Genomic DNA, 22,588 nt, shown 5'->3' on the forward strand with positions numbered 1-22,588 from the left:
CTTGTTACCTCCAGCTTTATGAGCGGCACAGACGGCTTTCGAAAGATGTACAATTAATCGTCGCTTCCGACATAACGAGGACAAGTTGCAGGATGGCGTTTTTCGTAAAAACATGGAAAACATAAAGTTAAACGGCACCAGCTGCATTGAATACATGCTATGATTCCGCATACACAAGGTCTTTTGAGGTTTTTCGTGGGGAAACTAACCTCGTTAACATTTTCAAAAACCTCTCTTTCAGACGATAATTTGGAAGCAAACCATGCATAACGCAGCATTTCCTTAAATATCGCCGCTGCTAATTGGTCATGCAGTATCGACTGTATTTTAATTGCGTCTTTGCGAGAAGCAATTTCTCGTTCTCTTTCGATTAAATACGAACAATTTTGAAGACACGGACAACTATACATTTTCAGTATCACTTTATGTGTTTGGTCGTTTACTAGTCGATAGTAAATTATATTATTTGTATAATAAAAGTTTGTAGACTGCCAAATAACATTGTAAATTTTATAAAAGTTCATTAGATTACACATATTTTTCCCATTATATCAACTGTAATATAAATAGTAAAGAAAATAACTGTGTTGAAAATAAAAAAAACTGACGAACTTGAATCGATCCAGCGACCCAATAGTTACGGGGCTTGAACGCTACCCAGTCGGCTGCCGCCGGTTCGTGATAAAAATGACCACACACAGGTATATATTGGACGACCGAAATTATCTTGCGATTTTCTTAATAACGCTTGAGAAGTACGCGCTACTGCTTACACATTTTGTTGTCCTAATGGAGTACTACGAGTGTACGAAGTTTGCGGTAAATCCGCGTTCCAAACGTCGTGGTCTCCCCTTATTAGTTACGTTCCCTTACAACCGCATGCTCATGGGGGCCAGTTTTCCTCGCGGGATGTCAGAAGAACGAGATATTAAGTGTTTTCCAATACATACAGCAATCGCTCAATAATATTTAAATCTGGCGGTTGTGGAAGCAAGGGAAGACGTTTTATTTCGGTCTGCTGATCATCGAAAAAATGTTTGGCGTTTCCTTACATACGACGGAAAACATTATAATCTCACATAATGCAGTTCTACGCTGGGAATAATGCCGTCAGTAGTGGATCAAAACGCTCACCTAAATTGATTCGCTATACCATACTAATCGGTTTTCCTTAAAGTGTGAGCCACATCGCTCGATCATTAAATTAAGGTTAACCTTCCACTGCACTGTTTCTTGACGAAGTTTTCATGTGAACCTTGTACAACATCATACGACTGCACACCAGCGCTGTAGACAGCCACGGTAGACTTACGACTGTTGCCACGAATGCACCACATAAGCAGTTGCCTACAATTTGGCTTCGTCGCATATCTCGTAATGTCCAGCTTGACTGTACCGACTCCACGTAACTATCCCAGACGTTCTGACGCCCCACAATACACCTCGTCCCTGGGTTGCAGCTGAGAGTGGTGTGTGGTTGCAGTGGAGTCGCAGAAGGACTTCCACACGAAGCGGCTGAGCGACAGCGTGGCGACGACGCCGGCGCCCACGAGCGCCGCCACGGCCGCCGCCGGCCCGCCGCCCGCCAGCGCCGCCCCCGCGCCCGCCCCCGCGCCCGCCCCCGCGTCTGCGCCGCCGCCCAGCACGCCGGCCGCCGCCGCCGCCTCCACGCCGACGCCGACGCCCGCCTCCAGCACCGCCTCCACCTCGACGACCCTACCTCCGCGTGAGTCCCCCTTCTCGCCACTACTACTCTTTCACTCCCCTCCGACAGACGATCACTTCTTTCGAGAAATCGTCCACTCTCATTTCTATTGTCACCCTCAGTTCCACATATATTATTTGACCATTCTTTGAAAAACTTCTGGCGATAAAGATTCGCTAATTAAATATTTGTTTTCATTATTGCTCCCTGCTAAAATTGGATAGCGAAGTTTTAAAACTGTTCTTGTGTTCAGCTAATTTGTCCACTGTAGGGTTCCTACTACTATGACCGCCAAACTGTATTGTAGATCATGTAGTGCTTAGCTTAATAGTGAAGGGAAAGAGTTGTACATATCAGATGGTTATAACTAAAATGACGGTGTTCCCAGCGTTACAGCGCGGGCTGTATACATCACAGGACGCTGAAACATCGCAGTTATGCTCGCTCGAATTCTTGCTGCTCGGTGCAAACGCGGAGAATGTTGAAAGGAAAATAACAGTTGCACTTCCTGCCACCAGGTGAAAATGTGGCGCTGTAAGCAATCAGAATGTAGAGAGCCTGTATAGGGAGAGAGTGGCCAACCGGACGATACGGCGGCCATTTTTCTGCCAAACTGCGGGCGGGACTTTTGAATGGCCAGTAGTGGAGTAGTGTACACACTCGCCGAATCAGAAGCACAAGACAATATGGCGAAATCATTCGTTAAATGCCTTTGTTTATAAGAATAATGTGTTGTAATAATTTTCTCACAGCCAATTTACAGGTCTGTTTTCAAATTTAACTATGTATATTGCAAGTTGTTTTATATGTAGTAAAAAGCAAAAACGACTTACTTCGCATAGATAAGACTACTTGGTTGGTTTCCACAAGCCTCCTGTTTGATTCATTTCAGCCCTGTTGACTGCGACTGCCCACTGCTTTCGTCTTTCTTCATTGCGTGGAAACGCTAACATGCGAAATCCACCTTCGCCTCTATTGGAACAACCAAATGCAGCACAACCTGGCATCGTTTACGAACGTCTGCAGAACGAATTACAGATGTCAAAAACAATATTGTACAATTACTAACGTGTTTACTTCAAACATGTAGGCCTACCGACTTCATCACAAAACGCTTCATTATTTCAACTCGTATTTAAGATCACAAACGCTAATTACGTACTAAAAACGATATACAACTCAATCGAACATGCATGCACAACGCATAACAAGTCTCTCAATAATTCAAATACCTTTTAATCGTTTCCAAAAGTCCTCTGAACTTCAATTCAACTCAAAAGCACGGCGAACGTAGGAAGCGCGAGAGACGTTTGACGCAATTTTTCTGCCAAAGCTATCAGAATGGGAAATACTTCTTGTTTTGACGTCAGTATGCTATTTGTCGCTTGGCAACGCGTGCTGTTTTCTGTTGTGAAGTGACTGTTGGAGTGAAGGATGAAGAAGGTTGAAGGAGGTTGAAGAAGGTTGACGTTTTCCGTATCAAATGCAATGGCTTTGAGAAGGAAGACCGTTCACTGCTGGTAAAGTTTTTAATCAGAACGGCAACAATAACAGCACTGCATTGCGGGGATATCGCGGTTGCAAATAGGTCACATGTCAGTAAAGAGCTAAAGAGTACGATGACGAAATTTGAGATACAGGCAAATTAGGTTGTGCAACAGGAAGAGAGAGGCACCCCATTCCAGTGGCAGTTGTTGAAGAAGTTGCCGTAGCTACGTGCAGCACATGCCTCAGATTTTACAGCAAATGTTCGAACTATGTCACGGGAATTGTCTCTCCCCTGGTCAACAGTTCAAAATATTTTCTCGCGCAGTTTACACTCGTATCCCTATAATATTCATAATATGCACCAAATGAAGTCCCGAGGTGGGCTAAAACACTGCGATTTTGCCCTTCAGTTTTTGGCAAGTGTGTAAGTAGATAACATGTGGCTGGGAAATATTCTTTGGATGTACGAGGCACATTTTACTCTGCACGGTGCCGTGAATGCAAGAACTATCACATATGGGGTTCTGCTCCGCCACACGTTGTGCAAGAAAATCCACTGCACTCAGCACATGTGGGTATGCGGTGTGGTTTCAAAAGCTCCTTCATTATCGGTCCGTTTGTCTCTGAGGAAGTGACACCTCGAAGGGCTGGTAGGTGTCTAGTGATATCTGCACGTTATAAGGACCTCCTTGTGCAACGCGTAATTCCAGCTTTGCAAGAACGTAACTGTATCCGTACCACTGTTTTCACGGAAGATGCGCCGACAACATACGTCGCTTGCCAGATAAAAGATTTGCTTCTAGGAACCTTCGGTAACGACGGCATCATCTCTAGGCAATTTCAAGATTTGTGGCCTTCCACGTACCCCGACCTAAATCCATCTGGCTTCTGGCTGTAGGGACCTATGAAAGATCGTGTCTATCAGGGATGTATCCGCAGTCTTCCTGGTCCAGAAAGAATATGATGACATATCGCTCTGATTACACGTGTTATTTTGCGAGCGACTATCGACCTTGCCGTCTGATGGTTGCAGACAACATGTTGCTGAGTCAGAAAACCTTACTGAAAACGTTAAATTTATTCGCAGTTGCGAATATGGAGTATCATCAGCTGTATAATGGAACGATGAGAATAATAATTGGTGCTGAACCGTGATTGGAACCCGAATTTCCCGCTTATCGCGAGCTGTCACTTTATTATCAGGCTATCCGAACACGCCTCACGGCCAGTATGTTGTTATCCATGCGTCTACAACCTGCACTCGTACATCCATTATCTACATTCCCGTACTGGGAAGACATTTTAATTGAAAGTCGCTTGCCCGGTGTCGGCGGATAAATACGAATTGCAGTGCTTGGTTGTTTACAAGTACGATGGAATGTTTCTTCGGTCATGCCAGAACCACCGTTACAACGTATTTGATCGTTCCTCCCCTTTTCCTGCAACGGCGCTGCATTCTGACTGCTTACATCGCCATATTTTCACTTCGTGGCAAAAAGTGGAACTATTATTTTTTTTCAGCATATTCCTTGGCTGCACCGATTAATGAACAAACCTGCAATGTTTCAGCGTCCTGCGATGTATACAGCCCGCACCGCAGTACTCGGAACACCATCAGTTTAATTATAACCAGCCAGTATAAGTCGACGGTCTTATTTGCAAGTTTTATTCGAATTTCTGTATAAAGTGCACATACAGATTATTTAATTCCAGCTTTACAACAGCAGCTATCAATCACCTGCGACACGGATGGTACCGTCTACACTTGGTCGATTGCTTACTGCTCAGTGATACAATCCGTGAAAGGCTCGGAACGCCAATAGAACGTTCTTCCATTCTCCCCTAGTCTCCGATATCCGTTTCCGTCTTCGGATCCCCTCCAGCTTAGACCTTCTTCTGCACATTCTCTCCATCGTTTCCTAGACCTTCCTATTACTCTTCTTCCTCCTGAATTTTCCTTTCTCCACTATTCTCGACTCTGGCATTATTCGCATATGTCCTGTTCTCCATACAGGTAGTTCAGTTCTTCATTCTGTCTACATTACCATTCTTCTTTCCATATACTGGTCAATATACCCAAAAAAAGAAGCAGCCATGAGGAGAGATGGAAACGAAATGAAACTTCACTGCTCGAAAGAGAATATGACGTTATTGTGATGATTAGAAAACTGCGTCAAATTTACGAAGTACTTGGCAGAATGAGTCCATTTATCAGTATTATGTTGCACACCCTCTGACTTGGATGCACAGCCTAGTCCGGTTGTTAAGATCGTCATTTTGTATCCTCTCCAGTTTCACGCTGACCCACACTGTCTTCACTGGTCCTTGGTACTCTGGACACTCGCTTAGGACTGAGTCGACGTCCGAGCTTGTCTCACACAAGTTTTATTGGGGCAAGTCTGGGGATCTTGCTGCCCACGGGAGTATCTGAACATCATGCAGACAGGTCGTGGAGACACGACCCTTTTGTACGACGAGTGTTCTTCTGCCGAAAAATGGCACCACTATGTTGTTGCATGTGTGGTAACACATGAGGACGTTAGGTGTTTGTGAAGTCCCGTTGTGGAGTCATCTTGAGATGAAGTCAGAGGCAATGGCTCCCACATCATGGGGCCAGTAGTAACAACTATGTTCCCTCCAAAACATTAGAAGAATCAGATCGCTCCAGTGGTCGCCGACAGTGGTCATCCGGGGTAGTGCAGAACCGTGATTCAGCCTGGACACAACACGAGGCCTTTCATCAATAGTCCACGCTTCCCAGTCACGGCAGCACTCAAGACGCACCGGTTTGTGATACGGTGTTAACGATAACCTAGGCATAGGACGGCAATTCCCTAGTCTAGCTTCTGCAAGTCACAGAAGATTGGTCCATGACGGTATGGAATGTTGCAGGGAGTCCATTACTTGTTCTTGAATGGTGGGCGCATATTTGAAGGGATTATGATATTCTTGGTGCTCACTACACAGATCCTGTCTTGTGGTTGTCAGACGTAGTCACCGAAACCTTGACGATGGGTGTGCCTGCCCTCAGGTTCGCATCGTTGACCCATTGTCACATCCGAATGCCCAACAAACCTGGATACTGCAAGACTGGACCAACCGGAGACCCACAATTAGACTCTGTTGATAGCGCTGTATCACGCGTATACGCAGCATTTCTGTGTCCTTCAGTGATCACTCAACATCTGACGCTGTTCACGTCCATTGTACGGGTGTACCAGGTCTGGTAACAACACTGAACACGAACAACACTTGTCCACTATGGCGACCGTTCTACCTGTCACATAGAATTGCAGCTCTACTCATTTACATACTAACCGATGGTGTGTACGCGTACGAAGTTGCATTGACATCCGATCGTGTCTTCTGGGTGCTTCACTTTTTTGGTCAAGCAGTATATACTGGCTGTCTCTCCTTACAGTCACCGGGACCTATTTCTCTGTTTTTATAGCAGATATTTGCAATTTAGTTTTTCAACGTGTTCTGGAGTTAGCCCAAAACAAATACTGCTCATCACGTCTTTCATGTGGAGCTCAGTGTCATTGGAAAGCGTCAGCTGGTTTCTCATTACCAACAAAATTATTTTGAAAGTGGTATTTTACGTAACCATTGATGGAGTGGTTCCAAGTTAGTCTACTGAGATATTTGTTTCATTGACATGTATTAACAGGCACGGTAAAACACGAAGAATAACCAGTACTTCATCAGCGATTGATCAACGCTGCTGCTTGGCGGTAGCTGTCTGAGTGGGCCAGGACGCTGCTCAGTCGCTGCTGGAGTGCTGGTTATTTATATTTATTTATTTATTTATTGTTCCGTGGGACCAAATTAAGGAGAAGTCTCCATGGTCATGAAACGAGTCAATACATGATGTTATAACACGGTAGTAGAAACAGATAAAATGAAATATAAGTAACATATTCAGGCGACAATTCGTAAGTTTAAATAAAGAAAATCAACAATGTAACACTGGAATTTGCTTAATTTTTCAGCTCTTCCAGGAGCTTCTCGACAGAGTAGAAGGAGTGAGCCATGGGGACTTAGACTTAAAAGTGTTTGGGCTACTGCTAAGATTTTTGAGTTCTTGTGGCAGCTTATTGAAAATGGATGCAGCAGAATACTGCGCTCCTTTCTGCACAAGAGTCAAGGAAGTGCATTCCACATGTAGATTTGAATTCAGCCTACTATTAACTGAGTGAAAGCTGCTAACTCTTGCGAATAATCTAATATTGCTAACAATAAACGACATTAAAGAAAATATATACTGTGAGGGCAATGTCAGAATTCCCAGACTATTGAATAGGGGTCGACAAGAGGTTCTCGAACTTACATCACACATAGCTCGAACAGCCAGTTTTTGAGCCAAAATACCCTTTTTGAATCAGGAGAATTACCCCAAAAAATAATACTATATGACATAAGCGTATGAAAATATGCGAAGTAGACTACTTTTCGTGTTGAACTGTCACTTATTTCAGATACTGTTCTAATGGTAAATAAAGCAGCATTTAGTTTCTGAACAAGATCTTGAACATGGGCTTTCCACAACAGCTTACTATCTATCCGAACGCCTAGGAACTTGAAGTGTTCCGTCTCGCTTATAATATGCCGATTCTGTCTGATCAAAATATCGGTTCTTGTTGAATTATGAGTTAGAAACTGTAAAAACTGAGTCTTACTGTGCTTTAGCATCAAATTATTTTCCACAATCCACGAACTTATTTCATGAACTACATTATTTAATACTGTTTCAATATTACACACAAGATCCTTCACTACCAAGCTGGTGTCATCAGCAAACAGAAATATTTTTGAATCACCTGTAATACTAGAAGGCATATCATTTATATAAATAAGAAACCGCATTGGCCCCAGCACCGACCCTTGGGGAACGCCCCACATAATAGTGCCCCGTTGGGACTGAATTTTACTGTTGTTGCTAACACATATGGATAAAATGGACATCGCAATAGACTAATCTGGGACCGCTCTACCGAATACGCACGTAAAATTCCGATCTTAAAATCATTTAGTCTCTAAAGGGAAACAAATCGACACTTTCTGTCGACACTGTGCGTCGCATGAAAAACGTGATTAGCAGATTTTGTTTGAACTGATTCCAGCCACACATTACAAAAGCTACAAATATCTGGCAAAACACCAGAGAAACTCGTCCTGACGACTCTTCAGAAGGAAATCTTATATGTGTTATATATATGACGCCATACCGACCGACATCTGTATGCCTTCATCCCACCCATAACTCTCCATTTACTGACTCTATTTCCGTGTGTCTCGTTTAAACTTTAGTTTCCTTTGCAGCTTAACATTGAAATAGCTGTTCAAGTACACGTATAAATTCAATTTGAAAAAGCCATATTCCATGCGAACCTTGTTAGTTTACAAACATCGCAATCTACAGGTAATCTTATTTAGCCAGATAAAAATACTGCAGTAGTGTGTTAACATTGGCAACTACGAAATATTCCTAAGCCTCTAAGACAAAATTGCTATGTGTTCTGTGTTTACAACCTACACCTACATCCAAATAAATAACAGTGGTTAGCCTTCACCGTTCAATAACTCACCACAAGTTTCAACAGTAATGAACAGTTGATCCATTCCACCTTCAAATATGTATTTGTGTACACGAAAGTTAATCCCGCATGTTTATTGCGTTATTGCTTGGAAGCCAGCCAAAAAGTACTGTAATTACTTCAGTCCAGAGAACGCTGTAAAACTGGCTGTCCGGAATGCTAGGAAAATGTCTGTTTCTTCAGATACAAACGGTTTGTTGACTGATTTCAATTTCTAATGTAGGAAAGAAGATTTTTTATAATATACACAATTTATGTTTCATATAGACTTCTTTGGTTCCGCAGATTCACGTTATGGTACAAAATGAAGGAAAGAAGTTCTCCTTGTTTGGAAAGGGGTAAGTACCACTACAAGGGCTGCAGCTCACAGTTGCATGAAGGGATTGACAAGGCAGCATCGTAGTAGGATCAGAAAGCGTACAACAACATAAAGGTTCATCAGTACGATTCCAGCAGTTCTGAATTGAAGCCATCCCACAAATACATCAGTTCATCGAGTGAGCAGAATTACTTGAAGCTCTCAGTTCAATAAAAGATCTGTTTATTACATTAGAAAGAACAAAAACTAGGTAGAACAGTTATTGTTCAATTTAACGATGTCGTGCAAGTAATCTTACAAAAACAAACATTGAATGTCATCTCTGTCGAGGCACTTCTAGGAATTTTACAATTTTTTTATAATTTATATTTTATTTCAGTGTTAAGAAGGTGGATTTAGCTGTGAACAGATACTTACAGAAATGTTTGACACCCTTCTAGAAACTGGCATGCAACGATTCAACAACATTATTTAATAAAGTTAGGTAATCCAATGCAGTTCCATGCGTTGAAGAAGAAGTTAAGGGGCAGGTTTACACATTTGTTATTGTATAGCACTGCTGAGATTTCATGACTGAACTAAGCATAGCTGCCACTAAGCCGAGACCAGGAACATTAACAGAGTGATGACAGAAGCTGTGGTGCTGGGATGTTTAGTCGTCGATCTACGCTCGTCTTCACTGATGAGAGGATGTTCTAGTAAAATAAAGAAAACTAAAAGATGGAAGAAAACAGCAAAAATTCTTCAAGAGAAATTTCAGCTCAAAGTCAAGAGAATGTCGGCATCACACGGACCATTACGATGGCTCTCTTCCTCGGTGACACCAGCCGCAGAAAAATGTGAAAGAAATATATCTCTAGGCAGAACAGAGTATTGTTTTATCCTGACAGGACAGCAATAATTTTTATTCTGAGGAGAGTTGACTATATACAGAAGAAGGCTGACCTTTTCTAAGCTGAATTTCACTGTTCACCAACTACCACGTATATTTTTGGATAACAAAGGCAGTTCTAGCAACAAAGTATGATTACTTAAGCAGATAAAGGCGCCATTTAAATCACTTCAAAATAAACGTCTTTCAAAGAGATATCTGATTTAGTTGCTGGTGAGCTTGTTGTATACGGAAGAGCGTATGGAAAATTTTGCACGAAACTATGTACATTAAACAATTTTCGATGGAGGAAACTCCGACGTTATGGACTAACTGCAGAAAGAATGCTACGGAAGTGACAAGAGAGGAACAACAGGGAGACGAGAATTTTACGCAGTGATGCAGAGTTGCGCCGGCGCGCCGCTGGACGCCTTAGGTAAGGAGCCTGCTGCCTGTGCTACTGAATATTTACTCAAGGCTCGCGGCCTCCCCCGCGTCCCGATAAGATGTTTTTCCTGTGCTCGCGCCCGCGCTCGCAGGTAGCCACGTAATAAAACCACGCCCCAAATGTCGTTAGCCGGCTTTCACGTACGATATCGCAAGTTTGCGGAGAAATAAAAAGGCGCTCATCTCGCAAGGTCCTTCCGGCGCTCTAGTTTGGCCGCCGTAGTGCCGTGCAACCGAGATACTGCACGTACTACAGCGCCAAATTGCTCCTCTCTTGTGGGACACGAGTATTATTGCAGATGTGGTCCAACGTGGTAAATATCCTCACAATACTACATTGTCTCCATCTCTTGACAGTTGCCGTGACCCCAGTAACACCCCATAGAGCTGATCTAACTTCCAGTTACTGATAACTTTAGATATAAGGCTCTTACCCATTTCGTGCGTTGCCTCTAATGGACATTCGTTTTCTCTTTGATTATTTCTGACCGTGTCTTTACCTTTCTGACACTAAAAAGTGTACTAGATTATCTAAAAACAGCTACCTAGTCTATAAAGCTACATCATAACGAAAACAGAAGTTGCCATCCGCCTCAGATTCGTTGTGCCACTAAGACTTGAGAGGAATAGCTACAGACATATGCTTTAACTGGTCCCTTCGGACGCGCTAATAGCTCAATATTGCAAAGTAATAATATGGAATTATCTTCACTTGTTATTTTACGAGAATCTAAGAATTCTCCTACCTACTAAAGCAATGCTTTTATTATAATGAAACAGATAACTTTCTTTAGATTCCGTAGGCCACAATTGTAACTTCTCTTCCACATATACCGATTGGTTTAATGAGAGTTTGGTTTCTACCCTCCTCACACTCGCTGCGTAATACAAATAACTATAACGTACAACATATTTTTCCTTCTTTTTGAAGCATACAATTCGAAAACAAATCCACTGCGGAAAATATACATCAGATAACAAGATAATAAATTAAAATTTCCAAAACTGGAAGTATGTTGTTGTTGTGGTCTTCAGTCCCGAGACTGGTTTGATGCAGCTCTCCATGCTACTCTATTCTGTGCAAGCTTCTTCATCTCCCAGTACCTACTGCAACCTACATCCTTCTGAATCTGCTTAGTGTATTCATCTCTTGGTCTCCCCCTACGATTTTTACCCTCCACGCTGCCCTCCAATACTAAATTGGTGATCCCTTGATGCCTCAGAACATGTCCTACCAACCGATCCCTTCTTCTGGTCAAGTTGTGCCACAAACTTCTCTTCCCCCCCAATCCTATTAAATACTTCCTCATTAGTTATGAGATCTACCCATCTAATCTTCAGCATTCTTCTGTAGCACCACATTTCGAAAGCTTCTATTCTCTTCTTGTCCAAACTATTTACCGTCCATGTTTCACTTCCATACATGGCTGCACTCCATACAAATACTTTCAGAAATGACTTCCTGACACTTAAATCTATACTCGATGTTAACAAATTTCACTTCTTCAGAAACGCTTTCCTCGCCATTGCCAGTCTACATTTTATATCCTCTCTACTTCGACCATCATCAGTTATTTTGCTCCCCAAATACCAAAACTCCTTTACTACTTTAAGTGTCTCATTTCCTAATCTAATACCCTCAACATCACCCGACTTAATTTGACTACATTCCATTATCCTCGTTTTGCTTTTGTTGATGTTCATCTTATATCCTCCCTTCAAGACACCATCCATTCCGTTCAACTGCTCTTCCAAGTCCTTTGCTGTCTCTGACAGAATTACAATGTCATCGGCGAACCTCAAAGTGTTTATTTCTTCTCCATGGATTTTAATACCTACTCCGAATTTTTCTATTGTTTCCTTTACTGCTTGCTCAATATACAGATTGAATAACATCGGGGAGAGGCTACAACCCTGTCTTTCTCCCTTCCCAACCACTGCTTCCCTTTCATGTCCCTCGACTCTTATAACTGCCATCTGGTTTCTGTACAAATTGTAAATAGCCTTTCCCTCCCTGTATTTTACCCCTGCCACCTTCAGAATTTGAAAGAGAGTATTCCAGTCAACATTGTCAAAAGCTTTCTCTAAGTCTACAAATGCTAGAAACGTAGGTTTGCCTTTCCTTAATCTTTCTTCTAAGATAAGTCGTAAGGTCAGTATTGCCTCACGTGTTCCAGTATTTCTACGGAATCCAAACTGATCTTCCCCTAGGAAGTATATGTCTTAGAAAACGCAAATCGATCATTAGTACAAAAACAAAATCTGAGCGCACATAGAAAGAAGGAGAAACGTCTTATCGAGGTCGTGAATAGTCAAACATAGTCTTCTTAACTCATCGCTTACAACTTTCACATTCTGCTTTTTTCTCATGTAAAAAATAGAATGCCTGAGGGAACAGTATCACTGTCCAGAAAATTTCTGTTGTCATTTATTAAAGTTCATCAGAAATTTTATTGTGTAAGTTATGCGATATTAATACAAGTCAGATTAATCAATTTGAGTCAAATTTCTCAAGGAAAGTTGTTTTGCAAGATGTCTAATTATGTTACATATGCTAAAGACAGGCTTACCACAATCAGCCCGACAATTCTGTCACTGCCACACTCACATTTTCTTTTCTTCAAACGCGGTTAATGGATTCAGCCTTTCTGTTTTGGGCTATAACAAAGCTTATAAAACCATGCTGGGTTCAGCGAAATATTCACGAAACAACTGCCAAACCAATAATCACATCATTGAAGTATTAATTACCGTCAGATGGCTTACTTAATTTAATATATTTATTAAAATTGGAGAAAAGCACTCAGTAAGGATGTTGATCATACCATACTTCTGTCGTACATGGTATCAAGTACACAAACTTCAGATAAGTCTTCTTGGCGATGTTTCATTACTCTCCACTGTGATCCGACCGAATAGTGAAGGGAAAGCAGTAACAGTATCAGGCAGCTTTATAAAACATGAGGTCTATGACAGAGCTACTGAATCATTCTTATTTACACTAGCTTGGTTACTCATGTTAGATATGATTTTGTGAATTCACTGAAGGTACAAAATGCGAGCGAATATCTTTCCTCGCCAAATGGTTCTGTGGAAGAATATGTCAAGAGACTAGCAAGAACAAGGCAGGCTAAACAGTTTAAAAAATGTTAAGCTCTCTCCGAGCCTGAAAGATGAATTGCAAGACACAAGACATTCACGACCAACTTCCTGAGAAAAGTATAATTTTCAAATTAAGTAACTGTTCAGATGTACTAAAAAACAACTGTTTTGAAACAGTTCATTGTTTTATTCAGTGTAAGTGTTCTGAATGATAATGTACAAATTGTCAGAAGAAATAAGAAATAAATGACACCTAAAGATTGTCTACTGCTTTGTTACACCCTTTGTTACATTTTCTGTACCACATAAAACTATCCTTAGGACATCAATCGTAATGTGGCTTCTAAAAAAGTGAGAGTAGTACAATGAATTTTTAGCCACTGAGAAAATCCTTCATTAATATCCCGTTAACAGACAAAGTATAGCGAAATTTTGTACAAGATTATCACTTATCTGTAAAATGAGACACCAGATATAAAATAATTAACATCTAAGAAAACTTGTATTGTGTTAAAATACCTTGAATGGCTGGATCGTGACGCCCTCTCCGCCACGTACTGTCACTCTGCATCCAAAGCTGAAAGAAATGAGCATTCAGTTGACCACAACGTCAGGAGTTCGATTGCTAACGACGTTAGAGAATGAAACGAGATATTTTACTAACTGAAACTGAACACAGAAGAAAATCAAGATATTCGGAAACATCGTCGAAAAATTGTCTCCTCGCCAATCTTTATTGAGTACTTATTGCTTTCACCTCCACCGCTATGAAAGTGAAATGTCTTCTGAAACGTAAGAAATGCTTTCTGCCAGACACGAATTTTGATCAACATCATCAAATGATATACACAAATGTGACATTTAGCTTGAGAAATCAAAAAGTCATTAGTAATAATATGAGCCTGAAGTATGAGGATAGGCACAACACAAAACATGTTAACTGCGTTACCGGTATTAGTGCCAGCCCTGAAAGTAGACAGAACACAAATCTGCAAATAGAACACAGCACTGGAGCAATGCAATAATGTTTTTATTTTTCAACGGTGTGAAACTTGGTTGTTGTAATCGTATTAAAACTAAATTACTTTCTGTTCCGTTTTCCTTCTTAATTAATTAGAAATATATTTCCTCAATGTATCTGCGCTGATTGAACTGAGCCTGTTGAAGACATGTTTATGCAACTTGCTAAACAACTTAGCATATTCACTCCAAGTCTTATAACTGTACGTGCTTTTGCATTTTTAAAATACTGCTATATTAATCTCCGTAAATAGGAATGATTACTCTCGTCACACGTACACATTCTATGCCGATACAAGGAGATCTCTGTTTATGCATGCAGAGCTGTGCCTTTTGTAATTCAGATGATTAATTCCTTCAACTGTGCCCCTTGTGACATTGTAAGACTACACTGACAACAGGAAACCGCGTAGTTCTCAGTAAATATTCAGTAGCTTTACTGGTTCCTACCACACTGGGTAAGCAACAGGATGCACCTCGTCTCTCTGGCGTCACGTGAAGAGTCATCTACCGCCCAAGTAAGTTCGTAAATGATAGACATTTGTCCTCATGTATCACAGTATCATGAATAAAATGAAAAATGGCTTCTTCAGAATGAAAGATTTCAACTGCTATGCGCAGTAATATTACACAATGTATATACAAAATTCAGGAAGAAATAATACATTATATATGGAACGACGCACGATAGAAATCTCAAGCGAATTTTTTGGGAACTCTTGAGGGGGCAATCCTGGTAAACAGTGAAAATCTTGAAGTAATTCTGGTATTCTTTTCATCATTGACTGTAAAATTCAAGGTCGGAAAAATTTACTTCATGAAATAAGAAAAACCATCCCTTCCAGTTGTCAATAAACACAACGAAAAACAAATTTCTGTAGCAAATGTAATGGATCATTTCCCATTAAATATCTTATACGTTACAGTATCGTAAATTCTGAAACAGGTTTAATAATCTGTGTTATATAAGAGCGTATGGACTGCAAAAGTTACAGAGAGGAAGGAAGAGTGCGGGATTGGAACTAATGCATTATTACGAATAAAAACATTGAGTAAGTTTTCTTCCCTGTACCTGTAACTAATAGTTCAGCGTTCAGTATACTAAAAATTCTAAACCTCAATGCCCCTTTCCCTATAGTCACTAAAGAGACATATGAACTTGTTGAATTCATTCTTTCTTATTGTATTTTGTTAATGAAGATAACCAATTTCTTGTAGAGGAGCTATCGCATGAGTGCCTGTAATGGAGAAGCACAGCTTTCTGGCAACCTCACAAAGAAGCTAAGTCTACATTTCACCAAGAAGTAATAAGGCAACAGAATAAAACATGGCTATTTGTTGTCGTGGGACTTTTGTTTCTTATCGTATTTACTTCATATGAGGGTGCAAATATCATGGACTGCTAGGAGCATAAGGATTAGAAGAAACAGATTCGCCAGATGTCAGAGCCACTCCACAGAAAGTCTGGATTAGGTCATTCTATTTACATTTTTAACTCGTAACTGATCCAGTCTATAGATTACTGTGATACGAAGGTGAAGAGATAGGCCAGGTAACGTACTTAAGTTCACAGCACTATTAGAAGGGCTCTGTAGAAATATGCTGTCTGGGATAATAGAAAATTAGCGCAGAATGCTACATATCCCACTGAAAAACAAAAGTAAAATAATGATACAAAAATCATATAGAAGAGTGGAAAGACTGTCTTGATTTTCGTTTACAGAATGAATTTAGCACACTTATGTTATGGTTTGGAGCACTTTATTTAACTTTGGTCATCTCAGAGTTACATCAAAGAAAAAGATCCACTCAACTGAATCTCTTGATGGGAAGCAAGAAAGTCGCCACCACGAATGGTCCAGAAAGTGAAGAAGTTATACTACAATGATGTAATGGCAGTTTCACAGACGCTATCAGCGACGGCATTAAAGGATTTTGTTCAGTATGTTAAAAAAGATAAAAAAACAGCTAGGTTTTATGAAATTCTTACAAGTGAGAAATACGTCGAGGGAATTCGTACTTGATATTTATGAGTGGCCAACAGTACGCTCCAGACGAAAAGTGAGTCTTCTACAGATACTCACTCTAGGTCTTGCAATTAATTGGTATACCAGAACACGTAACTGCTAGAAGACGACATGAAATGAAAGATAATACATTTCACATGTTCTATGTAATGGGATGACTGATGCTGAAAGTACCTGAGAATGAGGGATGTCAGAGGGGTCTGTGGAGAAATGGAAGCTATCCATACAAATTGAGGAACTTGCTAGACACCACACGTAAGAAAGGAACAACATGCTTTTACAGAAAAATGATCTCTTCTGTTGAGTTCCTCATTTTGTTATTACAATAAGTAAAGAACGTGACATCGATTTCGAAGATAACCCGTTTTTTAAATAGAGTATCTACAGACAGCAGTGACAGGAACACTATAGGCGACGCAGTTCTAGGGCACTCGTTACTGATTGCAGTTTGTTCAATGATTCTTGTTCTTTTAATGAAAATTACATGGTTATATTATCACACAACACAGGATAAGTGTACGAATGACTTATTTTCATGCTGAGTGTCTCTACACATTACAAGAGAAAGGGTTTTAATAGAACTTATGGACAGTTATATTTATTAATCTTGAAGTGGTAAAAGCGATAGTCAAAAAACATTTGTTGGAGTGAGAACTTCTTTCCTTCCCAGGACCCATCTTTCAGCGCGGTAGGACACTTTTTTTACACTATAAAGTCTCATACAATGATACCCTAACACTATCCTGCCAGCCGCATACTTGAAGCCAAATTGGTTTTATCGAACTGGGGATTTACACACTGTTGAAGTTTAAGACGTTCAGTAACAAGAAAGCATGGAACTAACTACTTCTTTGAACAAACAACGGCTACATTTTATGAGAATGTTACTTGGAAAGTTGTTCAGTTGTAGGGTAAAACAGCATATGATTACATTGAGGAAACGTGTCACATAACACACTGAAATACAGCTTTGATTACATTGATGATCTCTGTGTGGCAACGTATTTACTATGTCGGTACAGATTTGTATCGATAGTATATGATGCGCATGTGTCAGACAAGGTGTTGCTCCTGTTTCTTACTCAGTTCAGTTGAAGTCCTCCGAATGCAAAATCTACCCTTATTGCTTCCTTATCCCTCGCTATTAAAAAACATAATGACACAAATCATGCATTATATAGCAATCTTGAAGACTTTCACAACATAGAAAGAGTAAATTAAGTATAAAAAGTAGTTTATATTATAAATATGAACTTAAATATTTATTATGAAACTGTAAATTCATTACGTATCAAAATCACAGTACTAATGATTGTCTGCATTTCAGGTTACTGTGTGGTTCACCGTCCTCAGCAGTCTGTACAGTACATCCGTGAAGGAAAAGGGAAAAGGGTGAGTCAACATATGATCTTGCTGCGATCGAAAATACTGGAAAAAGAAAAACAGCTACTGGCAAGAATGACCATACTATTTCAAAGAGGAGAGAGAGCAGCAAAATATATTTTTCAGGCTGAGAGGCTACTGAAATCCATCGCATTCTTCATTTTTTAATCTTTTCTGAAATAATTACTCATCACTTTTCTTGCACGAATCAAAGGAAGCTGCACTGTGTTTGGAAAAATAAGCTATTCCACGTATGGATAGCATTTTTATAAAATGAATGGAAAAAACTTAACTAACAATTTACATTATTGTTTAAATCGTTGATGGACAGATTAAAGCACAGAATTACATAATTATTTCAGTCTTATTAAAAGATAGCACATAGCAGTCTAAAGTAAATACTAACATAAACGTTTTTTATGGTGTTCCAGTAATATGAATTGGATTTAAAAAAGCCTGCGTGATAATATTTACGTCCATAAAGAATTGCAACGAAAATAAATACAAAAAGGGCCAACTTCTGGTACACAAACAAACATTTCTTAATGAGGTTACAACAAATTTTATCAAATTCTTATTCAAATTGACGTATTGCGATATATATATATATATGTGGGTAACTAACACAGAAAGAAAAATAGTTGAATAAATTACTAGCTGTTGATAACAGAAGATAATATACATCCTTGAATTTTCTGCAGTATGCTGTCTAATGCAGTCTATTGATCAAATACATTACTTTACTCACAGCCATATGTAGTAAAATTGTATAAATGGTAAGAGAATATGTTACCAGAATTAGTTTGATTTGGGTCATGTATCAAATGGTTCAAAGAGTATCGTACTCAAGAAATAAAAAAAAGCAATCCTAGATGAAATGAAGAAACTGGTCTTCTGACATAGAATTTGACAATGGCCAATGCAAGTGGTAGTTAAAAATAATGGCTCACTGAAGATCACTTGATGTCATAATCCAAATAATAATGAAAGAGTGATCAATTTGGCACCAATTAGTTGAGTCTTTATATAGTGTGTTGTAAAATTCCAATGCACAAGAATGTTTCAGCAATTCATTATTGTCTATAGGAAAGAATGACTTTGTCTACATTAAAAAACGTTTTATTTCTATTTTATTTTCACTGTTCACTTAACAGAAATATATATATCGAAATGTGTTACCTACAGATAACATCTACACAAAGAGAAATAGTTTTGTTACCTCCTACTGTATCAGCATATAATGTTAGAATGCATTAACCATAAGCAACATTAAGAAAAATTTGTTACATATTGAATTCAAAGTTATGTATAGTGACTAAGAATTAGGTATAGCTTTTGTGTGTGAGGCAACATCTCTCTCTCTTTCAGCATGTTCGGCAGTTTCATTCATAAAATGTTATAGGGAAAGGGGAGGAGATATAAAAGAAGTTGTCTGGATTACAGTGGAATGATGGACGAATTAAAAATTAATTCTTCTCTGGAAATAACAACGTAGAAGATTCTATTGAACTGCCAAAAAATTAACATGAGTTTTATAATGTTCTACAAGCCATTGAAATGCTTTGAAAAATTTAATATTGCAAAGAAATTAAACGTAAGTGTATATACACAATCTAAAATCGAGTTAACATCATATAATTTACTTCACACTTCAGTATAGTATATCTCACTGTAAAATAAATAGGAGAGATGGGTAAATAGGCTGCCTTAATGAAAAAATGATCGTGGAACCAAAACAATTCAAAAAATTTTAATCTTGATCTCTGATACTCATGAAAAAAATTAAGGACATGTACAAATCGTTATGCGCAACAAGAAATAATGCAATAGAATACACCGAATTATATTTTAATATATTCCACTTCAACCCTTAAAAAAACTAAGGAAACTTAAAAGCACATTACATATACTACAAAGGTCATTATACTACCAATATGCATTGATGATATTAACATTAACATTATAACTCATTTCTCATTTTCTTCTGGCAAAAAGGAAATACATCAGTAACTATTTTCTACCATAAAGTAAAGGGAGATGATCGCCTATAGTAAATAACTGTTTAGCATTTTTCTGAAGACTAATGAAAGAGTCTGCTATTATTATTAATATTATGTTACAAAAATATAAATCAAGAGGAATCTTATTGCCTTGAGAAAATTTTGAACTATTTGTGAATATATATGAGATAATAAAAAATTACGATCATCTACAATACATTAAAGAAAATGAAGCCTTCAAGCATATGAGTCATGTCTACTTCAGATGAAAACATATAATGAAGTTGACAATTATAATTATCTATCATAAGGTGAAGAAATAAATCTTTAGTGTTATGCAGAAAGTTCACACCAACAAGGACAGAATTTTTAAACCTTCAAAACAAAGGATTTATTAGTTTTTGTGTTACGGGGCTTTTATTGAAGTTTTGTGAATTGATTTCATTATTAGTGCACATCATAGTTTGTATGTTGTGGAAAAAAAATTAATTTGATGTGCAATACAGTTTTGTTATGAGTGCCTCAATGACTGATATACTTATGAAGACAAGCATAAAGAATAGATATCATGTGAAATTTACAAATAATATTTTCTATTACGTTTTCACTGGAAAATTTGATAAAACTGAAGAAAGTGATATTAAAGTGTTTGAAGTACTGTTAACTGTGACGGAAAGCACAAGCATTCTAACAGCTTGAATTTTATTCTAATGTTGAAGGTAGAAGATGACAGGGACAAACTTGTAGCGCAGCCAGCTGGATAACGTGCATAACTACTAAAAGCTTCTTTCAGTTGTTATCTGAGTTGAATATTTCTGCTAAGTAAAACACATCAGAGGAAACTATTATACGATTGAGAATCTAATACTGAGGATGAGTGGGTGTTCAAGAAAGCTATAATAATCTTAAATATTTTTTGTTGCGTTTATAAGATGATCTAGCCAGAAAGTTATTTATTTTGAATTTGTTAGTTAACTGTCTGAATTACTTCTATGAAGATCAGAGACAAAGTAATATTTAGAAAAGTCATACCGAAAATCATCCTTGAGTGACATTCATTGGATAATATTTATGAATTAACATATGAAAGCAAAACTAAGACTTTTCTTTATGACGTAATTACAATATTATCAGTAATTTATGGAAGTACTGAAATAACTGAAAGAATATTGCTATAAAAACTTAAATACATCTATTCATTCGCTGATGCCGCATAAAGTTTAAGTAAGGTCTATTTTCATTCACTTTTGTTGCAAGGTTACATCTTTGGAAAAAATCAAACTGAATAGCTGAATGCAGAATAACTGTATTAATACCAGCTTTACAAGTATATGCTGTTTTTATAAGATTCAAGAAAAAATTATTTCAGCATAATGTAAAAATGGAAGACTGTTGAAGAAAATGGGTACTTCATGTTAAACTACAGAACATAATCACAGTGAAGGTATATAGAATGCAGCCTAACAAAATTAAGACATGTATTTGGAAGAATATACAGATAATTAATCGTCCTATGATCGCAATGAACCTAAATTCGTAACTAGTACAGATAATGTGTGTGTGGGCAGTAAATTCCAGAATATGCAGAACAACCAGACTTCAATACGATCTTGTTCTAAAATTATGAAGCATGAAGGAAATAATATAAGTACTTAACATTCAGCTAGCAAAGTCACTGGAGAAGAGTATAATCTCGGATTGGACGTGAATGAGAAGATCAGCAGTGGCCTGTTCAAAGAACACATCCTGGCATTCGCATTAACTGATTTTGGGAAACTACAGAAAACCAATACCTGGATCGCCGGACAGGAATTTCAGCACTGCTTTCCCGACCGAAACCCTGTGCCTTAACCACTGCATCAGCTAACTCAACTTCTGAAGCAGGAAACAATTGCCGTATGTTTCGAGCTAACAGAATTGTACCATCGTCCAGAAGAATTTACATGTTAAAAACCTATCATGATAGACCGTCCAATCACTCATCATATGAAGAAATCTCCTTATTCAATCGCCTAAGTTTATCTTCAGCAAGCATGCTGCCAAGAACTAATATTTTCAAATAAATGAAGACACGGGCGTAGAAGTGGTCTACTTGTATGTAAGTATTTCTCAGGTAAGTTACTGGCAGTACTGTATATCAGTACTCCAGAAGTTGAAGGATCAGGTCAACCGCTAAGAAACAGGATCATTCTGATCAGTACGTGTGTAACAAACTTCATGATAATACACAGCCTAAGGAAAAACATCTTTTTACTTTAAAACGACTTACAAACGGCCACCCACGGACAACTGTTGTGAATAAACGATTTGAACAAATCTCCTGGATGGCATAGTTTCTATATATAATTTACTGTAAAGAATGCCTTCTGGTAGTGGGTGGGCAGCCTGATACCTCATATGTGTCTCTTGGTGTTATTAAGGTAATTATTTGTTTTATTTATGGCCTTATTCTACTAGAAATGCTAGCGCCGTATATCTCCTTATATTTAAGCATATATCGCTCTGTAAGTTTCTTTGTACAAATAAAACTGCGCTGGGAACTGAAATGAAAGTATTAAGTAGTAACGTTAAAGATGATGATGATGACAATAACAGTAATAACATTAACAATAGTGATTTTCATTGCTTG

General features: G+C 38.6%; 1 protein-coding gene across 1 annotated transcript in view; it reads left to right on the forward strand.

The window, feature by feature from the left end:
- The window catches only part of LOC126184491 (uncharacterized), a 1,094,025-nt gene that overhangs the window by 887,402 nt on the left and 184,035 nt on the right, over positions 1-22,588 (forward strand). The window contains exons 9-10 of the mRNA XM_049926884.1: positions 1,484-1,726; positions 17,904-17,968. Coding sequence (XP_049782841.1) covers positions 1,484-1,726; positions 17,904-17,968 — 308 coding nt within the window. The remainder of the gene's footprint in view (positions 1-1,483; positions 1,727-17,903; positions 17,969-22,588) is intronic.

The sequence above is a fragment of the Schistocerca cancellata genome, chromosome 4, assembly GCF_023864275.1.
Source record: "Schistocerca cancellata isolate TAMUIC-IGC-003103 chromosome 4, iqSchCanc2.1, whole genome shotgun sequence".
In the NCBI taxonomy this organism is placed as follows: Eukaryota; Metazoa; Arthropoda; class Insecta; order Orthoptera; family Acrididae; genus Schistocerca; species Schistocerca cancellata.